Source organism: Urocitellus parryii, chromosome 8, assembly GCF_045843805.1.
Source record: "Urocitellus parryii isolate mUroPar1 chromosome 8, mUroPar1.hap1, whole genome shotgun sequence".
Taxonomy (NCBI): domain Eukaryota; kingdom Metazoa; phylum Chordata; class Mammalia; order Rodentia; family Sciuridae; genus Urocitellus; species Urocitellus parryii.
Window position 1 is genome coordinate 87420280 of NC_135538.1, and position 23294 is coordinate 87443573.

The following is a 23294-nucleotide window of genomic DNA, read 5'->3' on the forward strand; positions in this document are numbered from 1 at the left end:
CAGGGAAGACAGAAGAGGATATCCTTGAGGTTGAAAGGACTGAGTAGAGAGTCAGAGAATGCACACAAGCCAGAGGGAGAACTTTGAGAGGTCAGATGGTGCTGTGGTGGAAGGAAACTGATCTAGGATAAAGTATGCCATGGAACAGGAAGCCATCAATCAATCTTGATGAATTACATGCAGTTTGGTGTAGTGGGTATAATGAAACAAAAGTCAATAAAATAGAATGGGGATGAAGAGATCCTTACTGTCATGTTTAATATCAACTTTTCCTCAAATTTTATAAACTATAGGATTCTTTCTCAAGTAAAATTTATTTATGAGTTATATTATTACAAAGATAAGCTGTGAATAAAAATCATCCAATATTAAAATTTGCCCCACTCCTTGTGAGCATAATTTGAAAATCATCTCTTTAGGAGATGACACAACAGTAAATGTTACAGAGGGGAATGGAGTGGTCCCATTTAAAATTTGATTCTATCCCTTGGCTTCTAGCTTCTAGGATAGAGAATGGGCCTGATGATGTTGGAAGTAGTAATTGTGAAGGTGATCAGTACCTGAGAGAAACAAGAAGTTGGGCTTTAAAGATTCAACTGGCACAGGTAAATGATTTATTAAATTTGAGGGAGAAGGAGATAGGGAGGATAACTCAAAGTTCTAGTGTCTATAATTACTTTAGCGACAGAGAAGTCATGCAACATTTACAAAATGTGTTGGGGTGGTGTGAGGACAAAAGTGGTGAATAGATAATTGGATAAGAAATCCAAAGCTCTGGAAGAAAAGGACAGCATCAGATGTGCATCTCAGAGTCGTGATCATCATCGCCATAATCACAGCTAATGTTTAAGGAATACTTACAGGTACTAGGCTCTGGAATACATGCTTCATGGGTACTGTCTTGTATAACTTTAACAAGAAGCTGAGATCTAGACATGTTGTGTGTCATGCTGCAGATCACATAGTAGGAGAAGTGGCAAATTTAAGATGCTTAGATATGTCTTAGGATGCTCTTAACCATCCTCAGACTGATACCTCTCAAGGAAGCATATAGAACGCTTAAAATCTCAAGGACAGGGCATGTGCTTTAGAGGATATGCAGGGGACAGAATGGGTAACTAGGAAGCACATATTCAATATTCCTTCTCAAAATCTGAAAACAGGTAGTCAGTTAGAGGGCAAGCATATCAGTAAATGTGTAAAGAAGTCTGATCTATGGCAAAAGAAAGTCATGGGAGAGTTAGATGCTTATTTCAGTTAAAAAATATTCAAATTCAAGATTTTACTTTTAAACAGCATGATTCTGATAAAACAAAAGCCTCTTCCATTAGAACAGTCATAGTCTTCTAATTTGGTCACCTTTACTCATTATCTCTTGACAAATTACTGAATAAATAGCACTTTTATAAAAGAATTAATAAGGGCTGGGGATATAGCTTAGTCAGTAGAGTGCTTGCTTTGCATGCACAAGGCCATGGGTTCAATCCCCAGCACCACACACATACATACACAAAAGTAAATAAGTACAAAATTAAGTAAAACAACTTTGTAGAATATGTGACTTTTAAAAAGTGCTCCTAAACAGAGAATTTCTGTATCTTTTGCAACGCTGAATTAGAAGACATAGCTCATTCTGTAATTCAATGCAACTATGAGATAAAGTTACCAATTTTTTAAAGAAAATGTCTGCTTATTCCAAATAATTTGGAAAATTCTCTTCATCTGTCAGTGAGGAATTTTGTTTTGATTCCTAGGTCTCTTGAGACTGAAGATGGTATCTATTTTATCCTCTTACACTTTTGATTATTTTCAAAATATTATTTTTCATGCTTGTTAGAATGTCTGTAATTTTATTGTAATAATCTGGAATTTTCAACATGACATCATATACACAAATGTGTATGTATGTATATACATACACATATGCCAACATGATACCATATATATGCCAGCTTTTAACCCTTAATTGAAAGAGTAGTAGAGGAATACACCAACCATGGTTAACTGACATTATTTTTGTAAAGTCCTTACTTCATAGGAAACAAGGACAACATGATCTAAGTGTATCCATCCACAATCAACCCTTCACTCATAATTAAACTGAAAGTAAAAGATATGTCCTTATTGATAACTCTAGTTAATCAACTATAATGGTTGTATTATTGGATTCCCTTCAGTGAAAATAAAGGCATTCAGGGTATATGGATTGGCTAACACTGTTAAGCAGTTTTATTCTTGAACAAACTGTATATAGATTTCATTTAGGTTTATATCCTGGACTTCTTAGAGGTAGGACGCACTGTTTTAGCCCCAATAATTCTGTGTCCAGGCATTGGATTAGAAAGATTTCTGATTGAAGATTGCTTGCCAAAGGTCACAGAATCCTTTTTTCTGGAGTGTTGCAATGCCCACCTCTAGTTAAAATATCCACAGGGAGTCAAAACTTCCAAAGGATAAAAACCTAGGGTTTCACTGAATTTATACAAACAAAGTTGTTCCTGGTTTGGTAATAAGTATCTAATAAATATCTGAATGTAGGATAAAACTTTGACTTAGATTTGCTTTTTATCATAATCTGGTAGTGAGGTTGTAGGACAGAAAACTAACTTTCGGCACTTTGAACTTCTTGGTTATTCACCACTATCTAACACACACACACACACACACACAAAAAAAAAAAAAAAAAAAAACACCAAAATTTTGCCAAATTTGGCTTCCATCAGTTAATGTGAGTGTTATGGAATCATTAAAATATCTTTTTGTGATTAACAAAACTATTTTGTGAATATATGTTCCTGAAATGATCCTTGCTTTCTGCAAAACAATAGTAACAAATGCTTAATACACACACACACACACACACACACACACACAATGTGTAAAAAAAATTCTTTATAAATAAATGATACATGAACATCCTGGTTGAAATTTTAAATGAATAAAGAGATCAAAGGGCAAAGTTGCTTTATAAGAAAGCTGAAAATATAATGAAGTGAATTATAATTAAATTTTACAAGTGCATTTTAAGAAGAGATGTATGAAATTGTATTTGAAGCCTTACTTTGCTGCCAGAAATTTGAATCTACATTTTAAAAATCTGAATATGTTCACATTTTAAACATAGATTATTTTGCCTAGTTTCTATCTTAATTCAAAAGGAAGCAAAGAGACTTTGTAGTAAGATAATCAGGTCAATTAAATTTCAACAAGTAGTTCAGAGAAAGACTCCAGTTTGACACTTCAAAATTATTCTAGACATTAGCATCAAATACCAGTTCTCCTACAAACTAGACATGACAACTCTCAGAGGCAATATCAAATATTTTGGTCATCAAGAATCTTGGATGTTTCCATTTTCCAAGTAGGAAATACTATCACATCAATCAAAACATCAGGGAAGTAAAAAATGGAAATCAGATCAACTACAATAGCAATTACACCCACAACATGAAAGACTCCAACATACAACCTAAATATAATACTGTAGCCATTAATTAATACTTTTTATTTTTTTTAAATTTATCATTTATATAGATAACATTCCTTTTTCTCATTCATCTTCTTTTTGGTGTGTGTGTGGGGTATTAATCCCAAATACAGTTAAACAAAAATACCTTTGACAAACCAAAATTTCACATATAAACTCAACAGGAACAACTTAGTTCAATTCCAAATATATACATAATAAAATACACAATTGTGCCCATTGTAACACTTAGTATTATCTAGAATGACCTAGAATAAACTTCCAGCTTTTATTTTTCTATTTTTGTCTTTTGTTCACTTTAATGTAAATTGTCCTAAACTTGCAGAACTGATGATGCAAAATTAACATAGAATAAGAGAAAACCACATAATAACAGAACCACTGTCCACTCCTCCCAATAAGCATCAATATCTAACAGCAGTCAATCTAGAACAGATTCATTATGGTCCTTAAGCCACATGAAATCTATTCTGAAGTTAGTAACCTGGGAAGAAACCAAACATTTTTTTTTTCTTAAATAAGCACATAGTACCCATTTCTCACAATCAGAAATGTAAAGTAAAAGTCTTATTTTGCCTTTGATATTCATAATATTTGAAGAATCAGAACTACATTTTTTAAAAAGTAGGACATTTGAAAATCTGCAAAGGCCAAAATAAGCAGGCAGAATGTAATTTTTTGAGACAATTTTAGTTTCTGAATATTATTACCATTTGGACCAATACAATATGGTAGTCATTGAATATATGTAATCACTTAAGCACCTGTAATGCAGCTTGTTCAAATGAGTAGTATTATAAGTATAAAATATGGGCCAGATTCTGAAGACTTTAACAAGAAGGTAAAATATTATATTAATAATTGTATATTAACTATATATTAAAGTAAGAATATTATAGTTTTATTGAGTTAAGTATATTAAAATGAATTTCACATATTTCTTTTTAGTTTTTTACATGTAGCTTCTTAAAAACTTTAAACTACATATATGGTTTGTATTTGTGTCTTGCATTGTATTTTTATTGGATCATTTACAAAAACCTTACACAGATTCTCAACTATCAGTCCTGTTTACTAAAAGGATGTTGTTACGTTCATGAAAACTTTCATCTACTCAAACATTTTTATGCACTTAGCAGTGATTTGGACCATATGATGTGTGCTTTAGACAATTATAATGTGTAGTAAACCTTACAGAAAATTTATACTCTAATACTTGGCTCAGAACTTGCAAAACTAAGCCACATAGTACAGAAAAGTTTTTAAACCATATTTCCTACTGAAGATCTCTGGGTGGAAGTTCAAGGACAATCAGTCAAAGAAATAAGAATAGGTAAAGGAGCATTTGTAAAGATCTGAAGCACAGTCCAAATAGAGGACCAAAAAGGGAAAGGTGGCATGAATAATTCATAATTCATTAAGGCTTAGGTCTCATTGCCTCTCCTTTTTCTGTACTTCCTCCCCCTCTGTCCCTCCTTATTTTCTTTCTCCTCAGCTGAAACTCCTGTTTATCTTCATTTTTCATCTGCTGGATATTTTATGGTTTCTGTCTCCTCTCCCCCACCTTCAGTCCTTTTTTTTCTCCATTATCCTTTTTTCCATCTATTACTATTTGTTTTTAAATTTGTATTAAATGTTAACAACATTAACTTGAACTATATTTTAATAGACCTGATATGCTTTCACATCTTTTTTTTTTTTTTTAAGAAGAAAATACACATAAGGGAAATGGTACAGGAGGTGGGCATTCATATATATGAAAGTACTTTTTATTTCTAGGGTGCTCTTTATTGGGTTGCTTTTTTTTTAAGTGTCATATTATGGGGGATAAGTTCAACTATTGGCTTTAGTATTTAAAAATTTTTTTAAAAAAGATGAAAAAAGAAGAAGCCTAAAAACATGACAACTAAATTTTCAAAGTGGTAGTAAACAGAATCCCTTTGAGGCTAGGGTAAGTTAATTTAAGATTGCTATTATGGGTTTTTTAGAATGTATTTCAGAGTTGTTCAGTAAAGACCAGTCTTTTCTGGAAAAAAACATGGCCATTCAACTCATATAAATTGGTCAATTTACATAAATAAGATGTATACTTTACATTCTGCTAAAAAAAAAAAAAGTAACTATATAGTTAAATAATTGCAATGTTGGTTACGTATCAAAAAAATAATCTCTGGTTAGTAAAAAGTATAAAACCTAGACCTACACTCACTTCCACCTAACACTCTCTTTGATTATTAACTATGGACATTTTTGAAAGTGAATTTTTAAAAGCAACATTCCAGATGTTAATAAATTAGACCCAAACACAGGCACTGTATCTGGTTATGAGTGGATCTGATTACAACTGGAAAATAAATCAAATATTTGCTTTTGAAGTCTCAAGCCTTTGAACTCATAGAGCTTTGATAGTATGTTTAACAAACATTTTTACTATTATATAGTCTCCAGAATAAACAATTACATTTTCCATAATCAACTATACACCAAAATATAAACATACAAAGAGAATCAGAGTAATTACCAGTCATACCTTATTATGTGTTTGAGTTTGTCCAACCAGTATGAGGATGTTGGATGAGATGATAGACAGGCAGAAGTTAATTAAAATTATGGACCTCTCAGAGCGTATGTACCTAGCCAGAGAGAGAAAGAGTGTCCAACTTTAATATTCAACAGATGAAGAATTCTGTATTGTGCAATTGGTGGAATTCATTTGGAAAAAAGAAGCACTAACATACAACCTTCACACAAATAAAAACATGAAAAGTTTTTCATAATTTTTTTTTCTTAGAGACCTAATTTTATATTACATGTCATATTCAAGTGCCTTTCAGACTTATTTTCTTCCATAGATATCAGTGTGGACAATATGGCATTTCTGAAAGAGTCTAACTTTCATATCTGTGATCATGATAAATTCTTATTAGACATAAAACATTTCTTGGAAATATATCCATTAGTGTTATTACTTTTGTAAATATGTGGATATCTGTACATTTAAATGTTTGGTAGTACCTCAACCAATAGAACTCTAGAACCAAAATATAAACCCTATATAGATTCTCAATTATCAATCCTGTTTACTACAAGGATGTTGTTACTTTCATGAAAACTTTCATCCACTCAAGCATTTTTATGCATTTAGGTTGTTAGTTATGTTCCTGAATAACTATTCTAAACAAACAAACAAAAAAAGAAATCTTTATCTTTAAAAATGGCTCCAATTAGCTGGGCATAGCGGCACATGCCTATAATTCCAGCTGTTTGGCGGGCTGAGGCAGGAGGATCACAAATTTGAGGCCAGTCTCAGCAACTTATCCAGGCTCTAATCAACTTACTGGGACCCTGACTCAAAATAAAAAATAATAATAAAAATAAAAAGGGCTGCAGGTGTAGCTCAGTGGTAGAGCACTCCTGGGATCAATCCCCAGTACAAAAAAAAAAAAAAAAAAGAGTCACATTCACAAATGTTAATTCACTATTGGGCCAAAACATTAGTTATTATCAACCATTTTTTTTAATCCTTAAGATGAAATATTTATAAATAATATGTTACATGGTTTATAAGTACATCAATATTATAAACCATAGCAAAATCTGCTCAGAATCAAATGTTCTGCCAGCTATTTACCCTGAAAGGGTAACAGCTATTTTGTTTCACTGTACCTTGTGGTAAATCACTAAGTGACAGTAACTAAAAGACAACCTTGTACTTGGCTGTGTGTTTCAGCCTGTTTAATTTGTATTAGAAAAGGGAATCACATCCCACAGCAGGCATGGGATTACCTGTGCAATGTTAGGAGGGAGTGTCAAAGATCTGGCACCTTTGTAAGATAAAATCTACCAAAGTTCATCCCTCCACCCACCCCTGCCTTTGAAAAGGATTTAGGCAGAAAGAGGCCCCACATCCCATCACATATTTTAGAAATAAAAGTGAAAGAAAAACAGGATTGACACTAAAATACAAAAAGGAGATTTTATAATATGAAATAAATTCATCTTTTTTTGCAAAAACAAAATTTCAAACAAAATGAAACAAATAAAAAAACCCAAACAGGACTAACCTAGGTCAATTCTAAACACAAAATGGCTTCAAGAGATGGGGAACCTTTTCCCTTTGTCCTGAAGATACACATGTAATAAACCACACACTGGGATGCTAAAGACATCATCAGATATTAAGTTGCCCTTCTTTTTATGGTTGGAGCAATTAATATAAGTTTAAGGACTTTATCATATTAACCCTTTACATGATGTTAGTGGTTTCCAGATGATGTTATTAAAAGAGTATTTCAATGATATTTTTGCATTGTAAATATTAAAAATTAGAGTAATAAAAGATCCAGAACTGACCAACCCTAAGACTCTGAAGATATTTCCATTTTCATCAATATTGAGCAATATTGATACCTTGCAAATGCTTTCAAATGTCTCACCTTTCAGTACTTTTTATCTACCATGTTTGATATTTTAAACTAAATTTATAAATGTTTCATGTCAACATCCCATTTAAAACAACATATTTAATTGCTCTTTGATGTAACAATATAATTCTACAGAATATATCTATAAATGGAGAGAGCACCCTTGTATTAATTTTTTTCTTTTTCAGTTCTGGGGATTAAATGTGCTATAAGCAATAGCTCTACCACTTAGCTACACATTTAGCCTTGTATTAAAATTTTGAGGAACATTTCTGATAAACTACATAGAATACCAATAAATTCCAAAATAACATTACATATAAAATAATTTCCTTATAGAATAATATGCTTATACATTTTTTAAATCATTATAAAGCCAAAAATCCTAAAAATTTTTATTATTTAAAAAAAAAAGTTAAAGGAAACTTCACATCCTTATTACCTTCCAGTAATGTTATAGAGTAAATAAGATGTTTATAAAATGCTTGGATTCATCATGCTACAATTTGCACTTAGTAGTTCATGGGTCTTGACACTTTCAAAATGTGACTATTAGCTCATTTCTTCTATAGGTGAATAGTCATTTGATGACCTCTTAATTCTTAGGGATACAGATTTGTTTCTTTGAACTTTCCTTCTATAATTCTGAATTTCATGTTTAATTTTACTATTATAGGAAATGATTTTCTGGCTTAAAGAAAACTTCTTTAGGAACCAATTAATCCTGTATTTCTATGATTAATTTTACATATAATTTAACTGACATTGTTTATACTGGTGTTAATGATATGTATTGAAGGGTGAAGGTGGAATTGGTACCTGAACCCTAAATGCTGAGAAATGGAATTTAGCTCTAAATTCTCCAGGGAGCATGATTTATAATGCTAGCATGATTACTTAGTACTTTGGGCCTTAAATACTCTCTAATTTTCAAAAGGAAATGTCATTCATACAATTGTAGGAGAGAAATCATCTCCCCAGCCTTTGTCCATTTGTATATTCCAGGACAAGATGACTGACTGAGTCCCAAACCTAGGATTGCCTTGCCTACAATGTCATACCTAGACTAAGCTTTTCTTCTATTTCCTGAAATTGGCCATATTTTATCAGATTGTCTGACTTCACCTGTGTTTGTACTACCAGATAACTTTTTCTCATAGATGTAGAACTTCTGTTATGTGCCTGTCCCAATAGGTCAAATTATGTGCATATTTTATTTTTGTATGGGGCATGAAAATTCTTAATATTTTTGATAATTAAATAACTTTGACTATTATTTGTTCTCAAAAAAGTAAAAATTATAATGGAGAACAATGATTGTATTTAAAGGATGATAATTCTAGTGGCCTTCCCTCTTAAATTATAATTAATTTTAATTTTTAACTGATTATTTAAAATTTACAGATAAAAACTTAGAGCTCTTTGAGGTAGAAACATAAACTTTTGTAATTTTAGTATTGAAAATATTCAGAAAGCAATAGGTAATTATCTACCATTATTGTTACTTCATTGTAGATAATTTAAAATAATATACATAGACAAAAGAAAGTTACTTAACATTTGGAAGTATAAAATCCATTAGAAAGTTCAACTTTGTGGTTAGATACTCACTCTCTGTGTGTGAGTAGATATAATCAACCTCACAGGTCTAATTCTTGCTAGTAGAATAAAACATGTTACAGAACTTAGAGAAATACCAAATTTCCATGTAATATCCAATAAATTCAATTTCAAATATCTTATAAGAGAAAACTTCAAACACTTATCTTTATTTATGAATTTGTCTGATTTCTTATAATCAATTTGTCAAAGTCAATTTATTTTACTCAACCAAAAAATCTTTTCTAGAGTAGTGTGATATTATATTAATGCTTTAATATTAAAGAAGGGCTTTACTGGACATGCTGAAAGTATGTGTTTGAAACTTGAAATCATATTTCTATAAAAATTAATTTGATAGTATCAATTAAACACTCTGGATCAATAGCAATTGGGATAAATAAAAACCACACAGAGACTGAATGATATAAGAATGCCATATTTAAGTGTAAACAACTTGTTGAAGACTACCATCATTTGAACTGGAAGTAAAGTATGTCTGTAAATATGTGTCATTTATTACAACTCAATTATAACTCTGTTTTTAAAATACTGCTTTCAGTTAATTAAGAAGGCAGGAGACATATCATGGTTATCACACTCTCTGATTTAACTGAACAACTGAGCATTCCATTTCAAATCTATCAGTTGATCACATACCTCCATAACGCTGCATAGACAACTGCTAGGGTGATCAAGGCCAGGCAAGACAGGCCACTGCCTACTATTAAAGTAACCGAAGGTGTACCAGAGGATTCCATGATCTGTAAATTAAAACACACACACAAAAAAAAAAAAAAAAAAGGAAGAGAAAATTTATAACTGAGTTAAGATTACTTTAAGTCTCAGCAAACTAAGCTACCCCTCAAAAATAGCCCAAATAGTTCCTATAATTACCAGATAATTAGATATAAACCCACTCAGTTCACATATTTTAGCCTCTAAAATGACTAATTCTAGCTCCCCCTTCTCTCACACTGTGAAACAATAAAGTCTTTGGAGTTTTAAATGCTGATTATGGCACATTATAGCTTTCTTAAAATAACTACCTGAAAGTACAACTTGGTCAACATTCAGATGTTAAATGTTCTGTAGCTGAAATCATTTTTCTTCAACTAACTACATTTCAGTCATTTCACAACATTCTTAGTAAAATTTATCTATATACTCCCATTTACAACTCATTATGTTATCCCAAACTGGTACTAAACAGTGAAAAAATTTCAAACTTTCTGACTTTTGACAACTTTGTTCTAAGTCAAGTATTCTCACATTATATTTCACTTCCTTAGACTCTGAGAATATAGAAGAAAATAAAATATCAAATTTAAGACCTTCATATTTATTTTGCATTTTTTTCTATGAACAGAGTAAGTGGAGATAATTTCCACAATGCCAGTACCAGCCCCTAAAAACATGACCTTGAAAAAATGAACCTATATCTTTTAAAACAAATATACAGATTATAAGCATTCACTCATCTGAGAGGTATCTTTCCTGACACACTAATGTGACAATAACTAGTGAAATCTGTTGTTTTTCAAATTTTATACAGGAAGTTTGTAGGAATACACTTTAAGATTAAGTGTATTCATAAACCTTAGATATGCATATCATATTATATTAGGTATTTTTGTCATCAAAATAAGTAATAAGAATGATGCTTATTTAGGCCAAATTTAGGCAGAAAGTCACTTTTATCTGAATAACTATTTTTCAGTATTTCATTTCTTGTGATTTTTTTTTTCAAAATACATTTGGTGAGAATACTAGTTTTTAGATAGTTCTATACAGCTGCCTCTTTCAGAAACTATTTTTGCAAAATCCATATACTTATAAGGAATGATCTTCCAGTTCCACACAGCCATGCTTTCATGAAAACTTCATTTGATTAAAATGGATATATATATATATATATATATATCTCCAAGGACACCCTCAGAAACCTGTACTGAAAATATCCAATGCAGATATGCAATGTGTTTGGCTATAGTGTCTGGGGTCTTCATTCTACTACTAACAGTATTCTCACAAATTCCCCAGAATAGCTTTCCAGTTTTAAAATACATGTTATATTGGCAATCATTTTTATTTGAAAGTTTGCAACATATTAGTAATACCATAGGAGCATATCCTTAAAACTATACTGCAGAAATTTCAAGTTAGAAGACATAAAAATGAGTAGAATTTAGTTATAGCACACCAACTAGAATTCATTACACCAAGCTTCTGTAGCTAAGGAGGAGAAGAACCCAATTTTGCCACCCTGCAACCTTTTCCATTTCCCCATTTAAAATGCAGTTCCCTGGAGAAACACTAGCCACAATGTCCCTGCCTTTGCATTAAAGCCGTGTTTTCCCTTTGTTACTTACTATTTCTCTAGGTTGCTGAGCCAAAATGGCGAAGGTAGAGAGACGATCACATAAGCATTTCGTATGGGATGCATCGGTAAGCACAGTTTTACATCCCTGGGTGGACCACGTTCCCAAAGACTCGTTCCTGCAAAGGGGGTGGGGGGAGATCGGGATAAATACGCCTGACAGCCAAATCCGTAAAGAAGAAAATGCAGTTTAATTGAGAGAGTCGTCTACTGTAATTCTCGTACAGGAAAAAAAAATCTACTTGTTGTTGAACAGGACGTAATTTAGATGCATCTCCAGTTATGCAAAGCAAGAGTGGGAAAAAGCAGGCAGGCAGCGGTGCGGTGTGCAGAGAGCTGTCCAGCGCCGGAGGTGCTGAAACCGGGACTAGCTCTGTCCAGCCCTCTGCGAGGAACGGCGGCGGCGGCGGCGGCAGCTAGAGCAGCCGCCAGAGCGTTGGCAGCCACTTCCTATGCTCATCGGATCGTTTCAAACACTCAGGGTGTAAAGAGGCTTTTCATATTTTCATACCAGCTCTGATTCCCGGCCCATAGTTTGGACCATGAATGCTGGCTTTTAAAATGCGGATTTCTCTGAAAGCCTGCCTAAAAGGTTACATTGCTTGGGTTGGGTGATAGGATCTTCTTCGCTGCTGGTTAGGGATTTTTCCTCCCTTTAGAATTAGCTGCTGTGAAAATTTCACCCTGGAAACGGGAAGCAGCAGCAGCGGCATCAGCTGGTTCCAACTCTCATTGCCTTTGCCGGGTTTCCAGGGGAGGGGTGGGTTTCAGATATAAGCTTCCACTACACACTTCACTCAGCTCAGCGCTCCTCTGAAGCCCTTGACATTCCCCCCCCCCCAACTGCCTCTTTGCCCTGGGGCAGAAGGATTAAGCTAACCCCAAGTCTGCTAAAACATTTAGAAGAACAAACCCACCCCAAAGTCCAGTAGGAGGGGAAAAGAAGGCCTGGCTCACTTTTCTCTTTGGTGTAGCCATTCAAAGTGCTAAAGCATATGGTTTATTTCCCACCCCAGCAGAACAATAAAAATGGTATCAACCTACTCTTCTTAGCAGGGGCTGGGGGGATGGGAGGGAACCCTTCCACCCCCACCTGAACTACTCTATAGGAAGAGAGAAAAAAAGAGGAAGGGGAAAAAAAAAAAAAAGCTATAGAGCTCAACCAATCAACTTTATTATCATTACACGTGTTCTATGTTGAATGCACCAATTGTCACCTCCCCTCCCCCAGGCAAGGAAACTCTCCAGCTAACAAACCTGTATGCATGAGTGTGTTTAAATTTTAATCCAAGTTACTATCTGTGTTTAAAATGACTGTAAAAAATGACTGTAAAACTTGGATAGAAAAACACACGGCTTGGTGTTAATTTTGAGGTGATACTTTTGATTTTGCCTTCTATATCTTTGAATGCCTAAAGCTACTGGGTTAAATATGCATGCAGTCTATTTCAGAGAGACTCAATGAGAAGTTTCTCTGTGACAGTTGGACTTCCAACTTGAGTTACAGAATATAATTCACACTTATCCATTTTTGGTATCTATAAGCAATTCTTTTTAATATTCATGATTTGCTATCATTAAAATTTATGACTCAATACACTCTTAATTATAACTCCTTTTAAGAAAGAATACATTGTATTTGGGGAAGTTAGATGAAAATTATATCCAACTTCACCCAAATACCTCAGAGTATTAGTCAATTTGAAATGTTGTCTCTCTTTTTTTTTTATGATATCATACAATGCTGCCAAATTTTCAAAACAAAATCAGTTATACTTTCAACTGCAAAAATAGTATTAAATTTACATTCTATCTTATCATAGCAGAATATCAATTTATTTCATTAGTAGTCTGTCTCTTATCTTCTAGTAACAAACAGTTAAGGCCAAATGAAAAACATCTATCTCAGCTGATCAAAGTTTAAAGAAGGAAGATATACTTAAGAGAATCTGACATGTTTTAAAACACAGCATCTGCATTATTCATTCTGGATGGCAGTTTTACTTTAATGCAGTATCTCTGCTTTCAAGATGGAGTCCAGTACTAAAGTTTTTCACATTATGTGGTTATGCCCAATAAACTAATTGAATATCTTAACAAGGAAGAACTTTACTGTAAATAAGACTTCATATGAGACAACCTTACAAATTTACATTCATTTAATGAGAGTTCATTACTCAAGATGATATTAGCATCACTACACTTTGGCTGTCAGATATAAAGTCTATATTCAATATAATGTTACTAGACTCTGAAGATAATGCAAATTTTACATGACATCTTTAGAAAACTGGGTCAATTTGCTTTACTCAGTACAGTGATTGCATTGCTGACCTGGCCCAGCCCCAGGCAAAATTGGGAAGTAAATAATTCTGCTCTCTATGCTTTAGTCCTTCACTGTTCCCAGCAGTCCCTACCTCAATATGAAATGCTTCTAATCTGATAGGGCCCCTTTTCATATGTACCTTCCCAAGGCTATATCATCTCTGTCCTTACCTTTCTTCAAAACTATTATCCTTTTACTGACTTTATCTGATTAAACTAATGTATAATAAGGTTTGAGATACTACGTACAGCTTAACATATTTCTCTTAGTTTAAAAGAAGATATGTAACACAAAATAATATGTCTGATAGGATAACACCAGAATTTGAAACAAGGTAGTAGGAGAGAAGTTCTCAAAAGGTGAGAGGGATAACTACTAAACTCTGCACTGGGTTACTCTTAAGATTTGGGTACTAAGAAGTGTGATACCATTCTATGGTAATATTTATATTGTTTCATAAAATCTCTTGATATGTTTAGATCACATAACACTTATAAATTAGTTTTTAATTACTAGTATACATGTAACTGTTATTACAAACCCTATTGTATGCATTGCCTATATTTTCAAACTTTTCATAGCTTATTCCTACTGTACAAAATTCTTTGAGAGCATGGTGAGCATGGCTGATTGATTTCAGGGAGATATTATGAAGCAAACTCAAATGTGGTAGAGCTAATATGAGACAAAGCAACTTCCTTATTCTGCACAGAGAAAGGTTTTTAAACGTGGATTATTAAAGTGGTCACATTATTCTTCCAATGTTGGAGTTTTGCATGGTATAATAAATAATATATACGTGAACTATTCTTAGTTATCAAGTCTAGCTTGTCATCAGGAAGGCAAACAGATACAGTGAAGTATGTATGAAAATTAAAGATATAATGATAGTAACACACTGATGTAACACACAGAATGATCACACACACACACACACACGTAAAATCACATAGATCCTTTCCATAGTTTCTTTTTTTTATGTTTTATGTAATTTTTTTCAAATAGTTTGAAACATAGTTATGTTGCAGAAATTTCATACAACCAGCACTGTCTTTGTTGGCAACACCTACATTCACCAATGTTAGCTGTTAGCTGTCATCTGTACATTTTCTCCTTCTTCCTATTATTAGGCTGGCTAAAAGGAGGAAGGAGTCTTCTTGTCCCAAGCTTCTAAAAGTATATATCACAAACACAATATTCTATTAAAATACAGGACAAAACATCTCTCACTTTATAGCTTATGATTTATTTGAGGCCTCTTCCTAATTTTGTAGGAGTCTAAGTGTTTCTTTCTGGATCTGAATATTTGTTTGAGTTTTTTATTTTATGTAGTTTTAAATAATATACATTTACTCATATTCCCTAGTTCTTAAAATAAAAAGAAAAAAATTAAAGGGAAAATTATCTGCTTACTCCAATAAAAGCTGTTTAGTAAAAAAAACTGATAGCAAAAAGATACAGTAACCCATTTCAAAACTATTTCAAGAAGTCACAACTATAATCTTTTGAAATATCAACTCAAGTAGATATTCCACCTCAACCATTCTTTTATAAAGCTGTCCATTCTGCTTAATAATAAATAAGTATGCAAGTTATTTATTCTGAACAAGTTATATACTTTAGGAAGTTCATTAACTCTTGATATATTTAAAATTCATTTATTCAAAATCAAAATAGCTACAACAGCAATTTTAAAAGATTTTCATATGCAATTTCTAACTACACTGTCTTCACATTGCATGTGTACTAAAAGAAATTGCCTTATAATCATAGCAATAATTAATTCTGGGAATTGAGTAAATCTATATTATTCTTAAAGCACATATTACACCCCAATAATAATGCATACTTGGTTCTTAGTAAAAATTGTAATACAGAAATTTCCGTAGTACATGAAAAATATGTTCCTGATTTTGAGTAGAAACAGTCTTGAGAGCCATCTCTATAGGATAATGCAAATACTGAGAACACTGTTATCTCTAACAAATGTTAGTATGTCAAAACACAATGAATCGGGCTGGGGATGTGGCTCAAGCGGTAGCAAGCTCTCTGGCATGCGGGCGGCCTGAGTTGGATCCTCAGCACCACATACAAACAAAGATGTTGTGTCCACTGAAAACTAAAAAATATTAAAAAACTCTCTCAATTCTCTCTCTCTCTCTCTCTCTCTCTCTCTCTCTCTCTTAAAAAAAAACACAATGAATCATAAAATTAGAAAGTTTTGCTGGAAGTAACCTTAGTGATCATCTAGTGCATTGGTTTTCAACATTTGCTGTACATTAAAATTACCTGGAGAGATTTAAAGATGAAACCCTGAGGTGGGTCCTGAGCATTATTACTTTATGTTTTAATGCTCTCCAGATGCTTCTAGTGTATAGCCAGGGTTCAGAACCACTGATCTGTCCTAACCACTTAGCTTTATAGATAAAGAAAGGGAAGTACAGTGAATTTAGGAAACTTGTTTTAAGTCAGAGTGAGAAGTAAAGTTGGGCTTCTCATTTAGAGACAAAAGAATTTTTTATGCTAATTTTTTATCAAAATGTATTTTAAAATAGCATATAATGAACATGTCCTGTGAAGTTATAAGATTATCAGATCTAAAGATATAATATAGTACAATATAATCAAATGAATCTATTCTTTTAAAGTATATATTACACCCAAATAATGATGTAAAGACAGATATAGAAACCCATTTCAAAATTATTTCAAGAAGTCACTTGGAATATAGACACTTATATATGACACTTATAATATAGAGGTTTGGGGAGTACAGATGAGAAAATGTTCCCAATTTTGATTCAAAACAGTTTTTGTATTATAATGTATTTTCATTTTACTGTAATTTGGGGACAAGTAGTCTTTTTACTACAAAAAGAGCAACACCAACTTAAAACATATATACTTCCTTTATTAAGGTAAGAATTAGAGGGAGGTATTTTCTCATGAGCAGGTAGGATTCTTGTCATCACTTCAGTGGCCCCTTCATACCATAGCTTCAGGTTTCTAATTTGTTTTCTAGAAGTTATTCAGTTACATGAATACTCTTCCCTTAGATCTTCTTCACACTCCTCTATTAATGCTTTCCATTCAACACTACAGTATTAATGGGTAATCTTAACACATATTCTTCATTTATAAAATCGATATTCTCCATGCCACATTAGAATCTTAGTGCTTTGAGAACTGTATCTTATTGACTTTGAATCCTTGACACACTGCTTTTCACTTAGTAGAGATTTAATGATAAATGTTCAGGTAAGTTAATGATGCTTTCCTTTTCTGAATTTCAAGGTATGATTTCTAATCCAGATAGATTGTTTTAGCTCTAATTCACTTGCTATCCTTCAGTATAAAGTAGACACACAATCTGAAGAGTATCAATGGATTTTAATAAGCACATCTATTTGCTTTTGGTCTTCAAATATCATTTGATGATAAACTGAAAGTTTCAACATCCTTTGGTAATTATGTTCAATACAGCAGGGAAGCCTGAGCCTTTACTAACCAACCAGTCAATACATATTTAGTGAAGGGTTTTTAAACATTAGATGAGGTAGAAGACACATAATTAAATAAACATATAATTTGCAATTTAGAGAAACTGAAAATCTGTCTGGGATGATAATATACAGTATGTTTTCTGTTTTATTAATTCTGCAAATTATTCCAGAAAATGCTGTCAGATATACCTTTCTATTAAAAGCCACATCATCCTTGCCTGGATTCTTCACTGGGCTTCTTTACAAATCCCATTTTGCTACCTCTTCTCAAGTCCAATTTCAGTAGAGAAGCCAGAGAGATTTCATTGACAAATTCATCCAACCTTGTCACTCTGTTAAAAATTCTGTTAATGATTCTTCTGGACTAACAGAGCAAAGACAAAACTCTTATATTGGTCTAAAAGCACCTATTCTGTCTGCATCCTCATTTCCTCTACCTCTTAGACACTTGTTTTGCTCAATCTCATCAACCTTGTTGGGCCACCTTGGTATTTCATGCTGGTTGTTCTTTTGGCCAATAATGTACTCTTTGAAGATATTCATATTGCTGGTTCCCTCACATCATGGAAATCTCTGTCTTTATGTCATCCTATCAAAGTTGCTGTCACTGACTATCCAGATAAGTTAGTAACTTCCCCATCTGTAGTAGGTTAAAAATGGCTAAAAACTCCAAACAATCCTTTCCATCAATAGGTGCAGTCTGTTTCCTCTTCTTTTAAATATGGATACACCTTGTGACTAGACCAGTAGAGTGCCGTGGAGGTGACGAGTAACTTCTGAGCCTGGACCTTAATAGGTCTTACAGTTTCCACTCTTATTTTTGAAATGCTGCTGTAATGTGAGGTAGCCCAGGATAACCTCACTGAGGATAAGAGAGTGGCACCAATCACCAGGCATGTAAATAAAACCATACTAGATCATCCAGCCCCAGGATGAATTGCCAGATGGCAGCCTCATAAATGACAACAGATGAGCAAAGCTCAACCTAACAGCTGAACCACAGAATTGTGAGCAAATAAAAATCATTGTTTTAAACCGCTGACATTAGAGGTGGCTTGTTATATAATCAATACACTATCTAAGCACTTCCTGTGTTCCCTTTGCCCTTAATTTGTACTGTTGTTACCCATAGCACTTACCACATCTGATACAGCATACACATATACCACATTTTATTGTGCCTTATACACATTTTGTTTTATTGCAAGTTGAATCCCACATTGAGCAAGTCTATCAGCATCATTTTTTCAACAGCTCAGACAATTATTAAAAATTTTTAGCAGTGGTTTTAAATTAAAGTAAGCACATACTTTTTAAAGATAATGCTATTGAACACTTAACAGAGGTATAGTGTGGACATAACTTTTATATACACTGGGAACCAAAAACATTGTGTAACTCACTTTATTATATTACTTTAATACAGTGATTTAGAACCATACTTGCACTATCTCCAAGGTATGCTTGTAAGTATATTTTTTGAGTTTATTTTTTGCCTTTCTTTGGTTACTAGAATGTAAGTATCTGGTGATGGCAGGAAATATTATGATCACTTCAGTACTTCCTGATTCTAAGACAATCCTTGAAACATATAATAGGTGCTTAATAAATATTTGTTGAGTGAGTATAGATTTTGATAAAATTTTAATGTGATACACTGGACTTTCCAAAATCATTCATTCATTCATTTATTTACCAAATAGTTATTTCCCCTTTGGCTGATGCAGGCACTGTGCTGAGTTATTTTGTGGGCATTTTAGATTTCCTCTGTGCCTTTTGGAGCTTGAAAGCTTCAATGGAAATTATCTTGGAGGTGTATTATCACTGCCTCTTTGTCATAAAATACACATTAAAATTAAGAATATGTCACTCTTGAGGTCATTGAACATCATTTACAAGAAAGGTAGCACCAGTTTTATTGCCAGTAACATCTTTTTTTGTTGTTGTTTTAAATTAGAAATAATGAGAGTAGAAAGGAGTATGGGAAGGAATAACATTAAGAAAGCCAGTCTACCAGGTTATAAATATGTACAAGTATCTTCAACATGATTTATTAATAATTAAAGGTTAAAATATGCTAGCTGCCATCATTAATTACTCTATAGGCAAATAATAATAATCACCCTAATGAAAATAACAGCTAACATTTATTTAGTGTCTACTCAATGTTAGGTGTTGTAGTAGACACTTTAAACATGTTTTTTAAAAAATCTTAAACTCAATCCAGGTGTGGGGCATGGGGATTCTTGCCTGTAGTCCCAGCTACTTAGGAGGCTGAGATGAGAAGATCACATAAGCCCACAAGTTCAAAAACAACTTGGGCAACATAGATCCCATCTCAAGATAATAATAATAATAATAATAATAATAATAATAATACTTAAATACAATGCCAACATAGATATTATTTTTCCTACTGGAAAACCAATAAATGGGGCTGGGATTGTGGCTCAATAGGTAGAGCGCCCGCCTAGCACACATGAGGCACTGAGTTCGATCCTCAGCACCACATAAAAATAAAAATAAAGATATGTGTCCATCTATAAATAAAAAAATAAATATTTTTTTTTAAAAAAGAAAACCGACAAATGGAGCTCTGCCTCCGTGCAGGATCATGAACTCCCCAGAAAGGAAAGAGCCTAGAGTTGAAAGTTGCCTAGATATCTCAACCTATGCCAATGCCTATAGAAGCACGGCACTGCCTATCTTTGGTGTAATTATTTTGTGTTAAAAGAAATAAAAAGAGCCAAGAGATTCTGACTTCCTAAGGATATCCTGCTGATAAAGGGTTGTGCCAGGAATTGAACCCAAGACTGTATGATACAAAGCTGATTCTCTGTCCTCTGTTCTCTCAGTATGGACTAGGCACAGTAAGAGAGCATAAAGGTAGGACCACACAAGGAAAACATTCCGAAAGGGTGAAAGAGTATTGAGAACTAAATCTTACAGAAAATATATGGGGAAGATTTCATGAACAAGTGATTGACCTCAGGTCAAACAATTATTAGAATCAAAAGATGTAGGTTGAGAATGGTCATCATGGGCATGAGAGCCTATGAGCTAATGATTTTAGTAGAAGGGTCAGGTAGGAATTAGATTGCTAGAAGTTGACAAAAAAATCTTATGATACCACAGAGTTCAGCAACAAAGGGAAAAGAGTGCACACAAGGTAGGTAGCACAAGGAATTAAATTTTTATCAAGTATGCTTTTACTTTTAGGTGGGAGTCAACCTCTTAACATCTTATGATGCAGACCCAAACAGTCAGAGAGAGACTGAGAAGAAAAGGAGATCATGATAGGATAAGCAATGATGAGAGAGAAGTTCCCAGAATTTGAGTTAGAGTATTGTTGAGGGTCATAATATTAAAAAGGAGAAAGAAAAAAAATATCTCCATAAAACTACAAGGGAAAAAAGCACTACTGCTTTCAATAACATGGAAGAAAATTTAAGAGTAAAGTTCCATTTTTATCACTCTAAGCCTTTTGTCCCTCAGAAATTTAAAAAAAAAAAATTGAACATTAAAAATAGCAAAATTTAAAGAGACAATTTGGGGAATATGGAAATAGAATTTTTGAATGGAATTGAAGATGACAGCTACTATATACTTCAGTTAACTGATGAATTATGTATGATAGGTCTAATAGAACAACAAAATACATTTTAGATCTGTATATAACTAGATTGAGAAAGATTTTCAAGTTGTTCTTGAAAATAAATAGGGGCAGGTATTAAATAATTCACTTTTTTTCGTATCAATATGTTCAAGAGACTTTGTCTTGGACACTGAGTGTTTGCAAATCTCAAAATCACAAAATAATAATTCTATTTGGATATTTTTTCCCTCAAAAAAGAAAAAACCTGTTTATCCTGTTTATTTGGGCAAGTAATCAGTTTTTAGCTTGATATAATTTGTAATAGCTGATTGCACAAATCTGAAAAAAATAGAATTATTTAAATAAAATAGAGCAAATTTAAACATATGTTACTTTCCACACTACTTTTCAGTAATCTGGACACATAGCCAGTGTCAGTACATGAATAGACCATAAAATCTATTACATAGTAAATTCAAGATCTCACTAATTTATTATCAACTTGTTAATTACCTGATTCTAATGACTATTGCATCACAAACCTTTTGTAAAAGGATTAATCCCAAGTGTGATACAGATAGAAAAAAGACTGGAAGCATATTTGAAAAAATAATTAACAGTGTTTGTCTTAGGGTGTTGAATTATGGACATTAAGAATTGCTTCTTTATACTTTTCATATTTTTGCATTTATCCCAAATAACTATATTACCCCTGTAATCAAAAAAAAAATCATTTGGGGATTAAATAAATAAAGTCAAACTAGTGTATGATTATCAGAATATTAATTCTTTCATAGTCTGTATATGTGGAAATTATATTTCTTCTTAAGTATTTTTATAACTTGAACCAAATTGTCCCCTTACCAGAAAACTAACTTATATTTTAAAATCTGTTTCAAAATGTACATGTCTTTATATGTGATATAGAAACACAAGAGAGTTTCAATTTTAAGTGAACTCTAAGTCTTTTGCTCTTAGTTATTAAGTCATATTGAAGCATATGAATATTTTGTCTCATACTCCGGTCACATTGTCATGCCCTGAATTGAATTAACAATGGTTTGAACCACAGATTGATGTCCATTTTTTATTATCTTCCACTATTTACTGAGGAGAGATAATCTTCTGTAATCCTGATTTATAGTGATGAGGTAGATTTTCCAAGATAATATTTAACCACTGACCTATAATAGACATTTTTAAGATATAACCAGTATGTTGTAGAAAACCTAGCAAAAAGTAAACTTGTAAAGCAGTATATAGTCCTCAGCATACAAGTGAAAGACCACTGTTTTTCCTGAAAATGGATCTTATGTATCTTAGGAAGAGATTATGAGAGTTGTGGATTCTTCCACTACTCCTAACATGTCTAAGTCAAATCATTATACTATTGAGAATTACCTACATGAATGTTTCAAAAACATTCAAACAAGGTTGTTAAAGGAGAATTTATGATACACAGCAGTCTTCTGTAGGCTAAAACCTTAGAAAAACAAATAGTATCTATAGATTCTATAGATAATATTAAAGGGACAAAATTTGTTTTGTATTTTTTTTTATTATAAAAGGACAAATTTTGTTTTGTATTTATTTATTTATTTAATCCCAAAATGAAATAACAACAACAATAACAACAAAAAACCCCAACAGCAAAATCACTGAATAAGCATCTTGGGTAGGTATTTACATTTTACACCTCCCCCCATACCCCACTCATTGTCTTTGATGCAAATACCATATTGGAGGGCTATACACTGAACTAGTCATGCTTCTGGCACTGGGTCATGGGTTAGCTATTCTCTAAGTTAAAAATTTGGGCATATACCTGTATTGCCACCCCAAACTGGAAAAAACAATTCTCAATAATTTTCTGTTGAGACAATAAACTGAAACATCAATTAAGGATTTAAGCTTAACTCATTCAAAATTCTGATATATTATTTCCTACAGGACCATGAATATGTGGTTTTGATATCAGAG

The 23294-nt window shown here is 32.7% G+C and overlaps 1 protein-coding gene across 1 annotated transcript in view; it reads right to left on the reverse strand.

The window, feature by feature from the left end:
• Adgrb3 (adhesion G protein-coupled receptor B3) overlaps positions 1–23294 on the reverse strand; it is a 671006-nt gene that overhangs the window by 128170 nt on the left and 519542 nt on the right. The window contains exons 17-19 of the mRNA XM_026391342.2: positions 11883–12009; positions 10171–10274; positions 6018–6120 (exon numbers count right to left, since the gene is read on the reverse strand). Coding sequence (XP_026247127.1) covers positions 6018–6120; positions 10171–10274; positions 11883–12009 — 334 coding nt within the window. The remainder of the gene's footprint in view (positions 1–6017; positions 6121–10170; positions 10275–11882; positions 12010–23294) is intronic.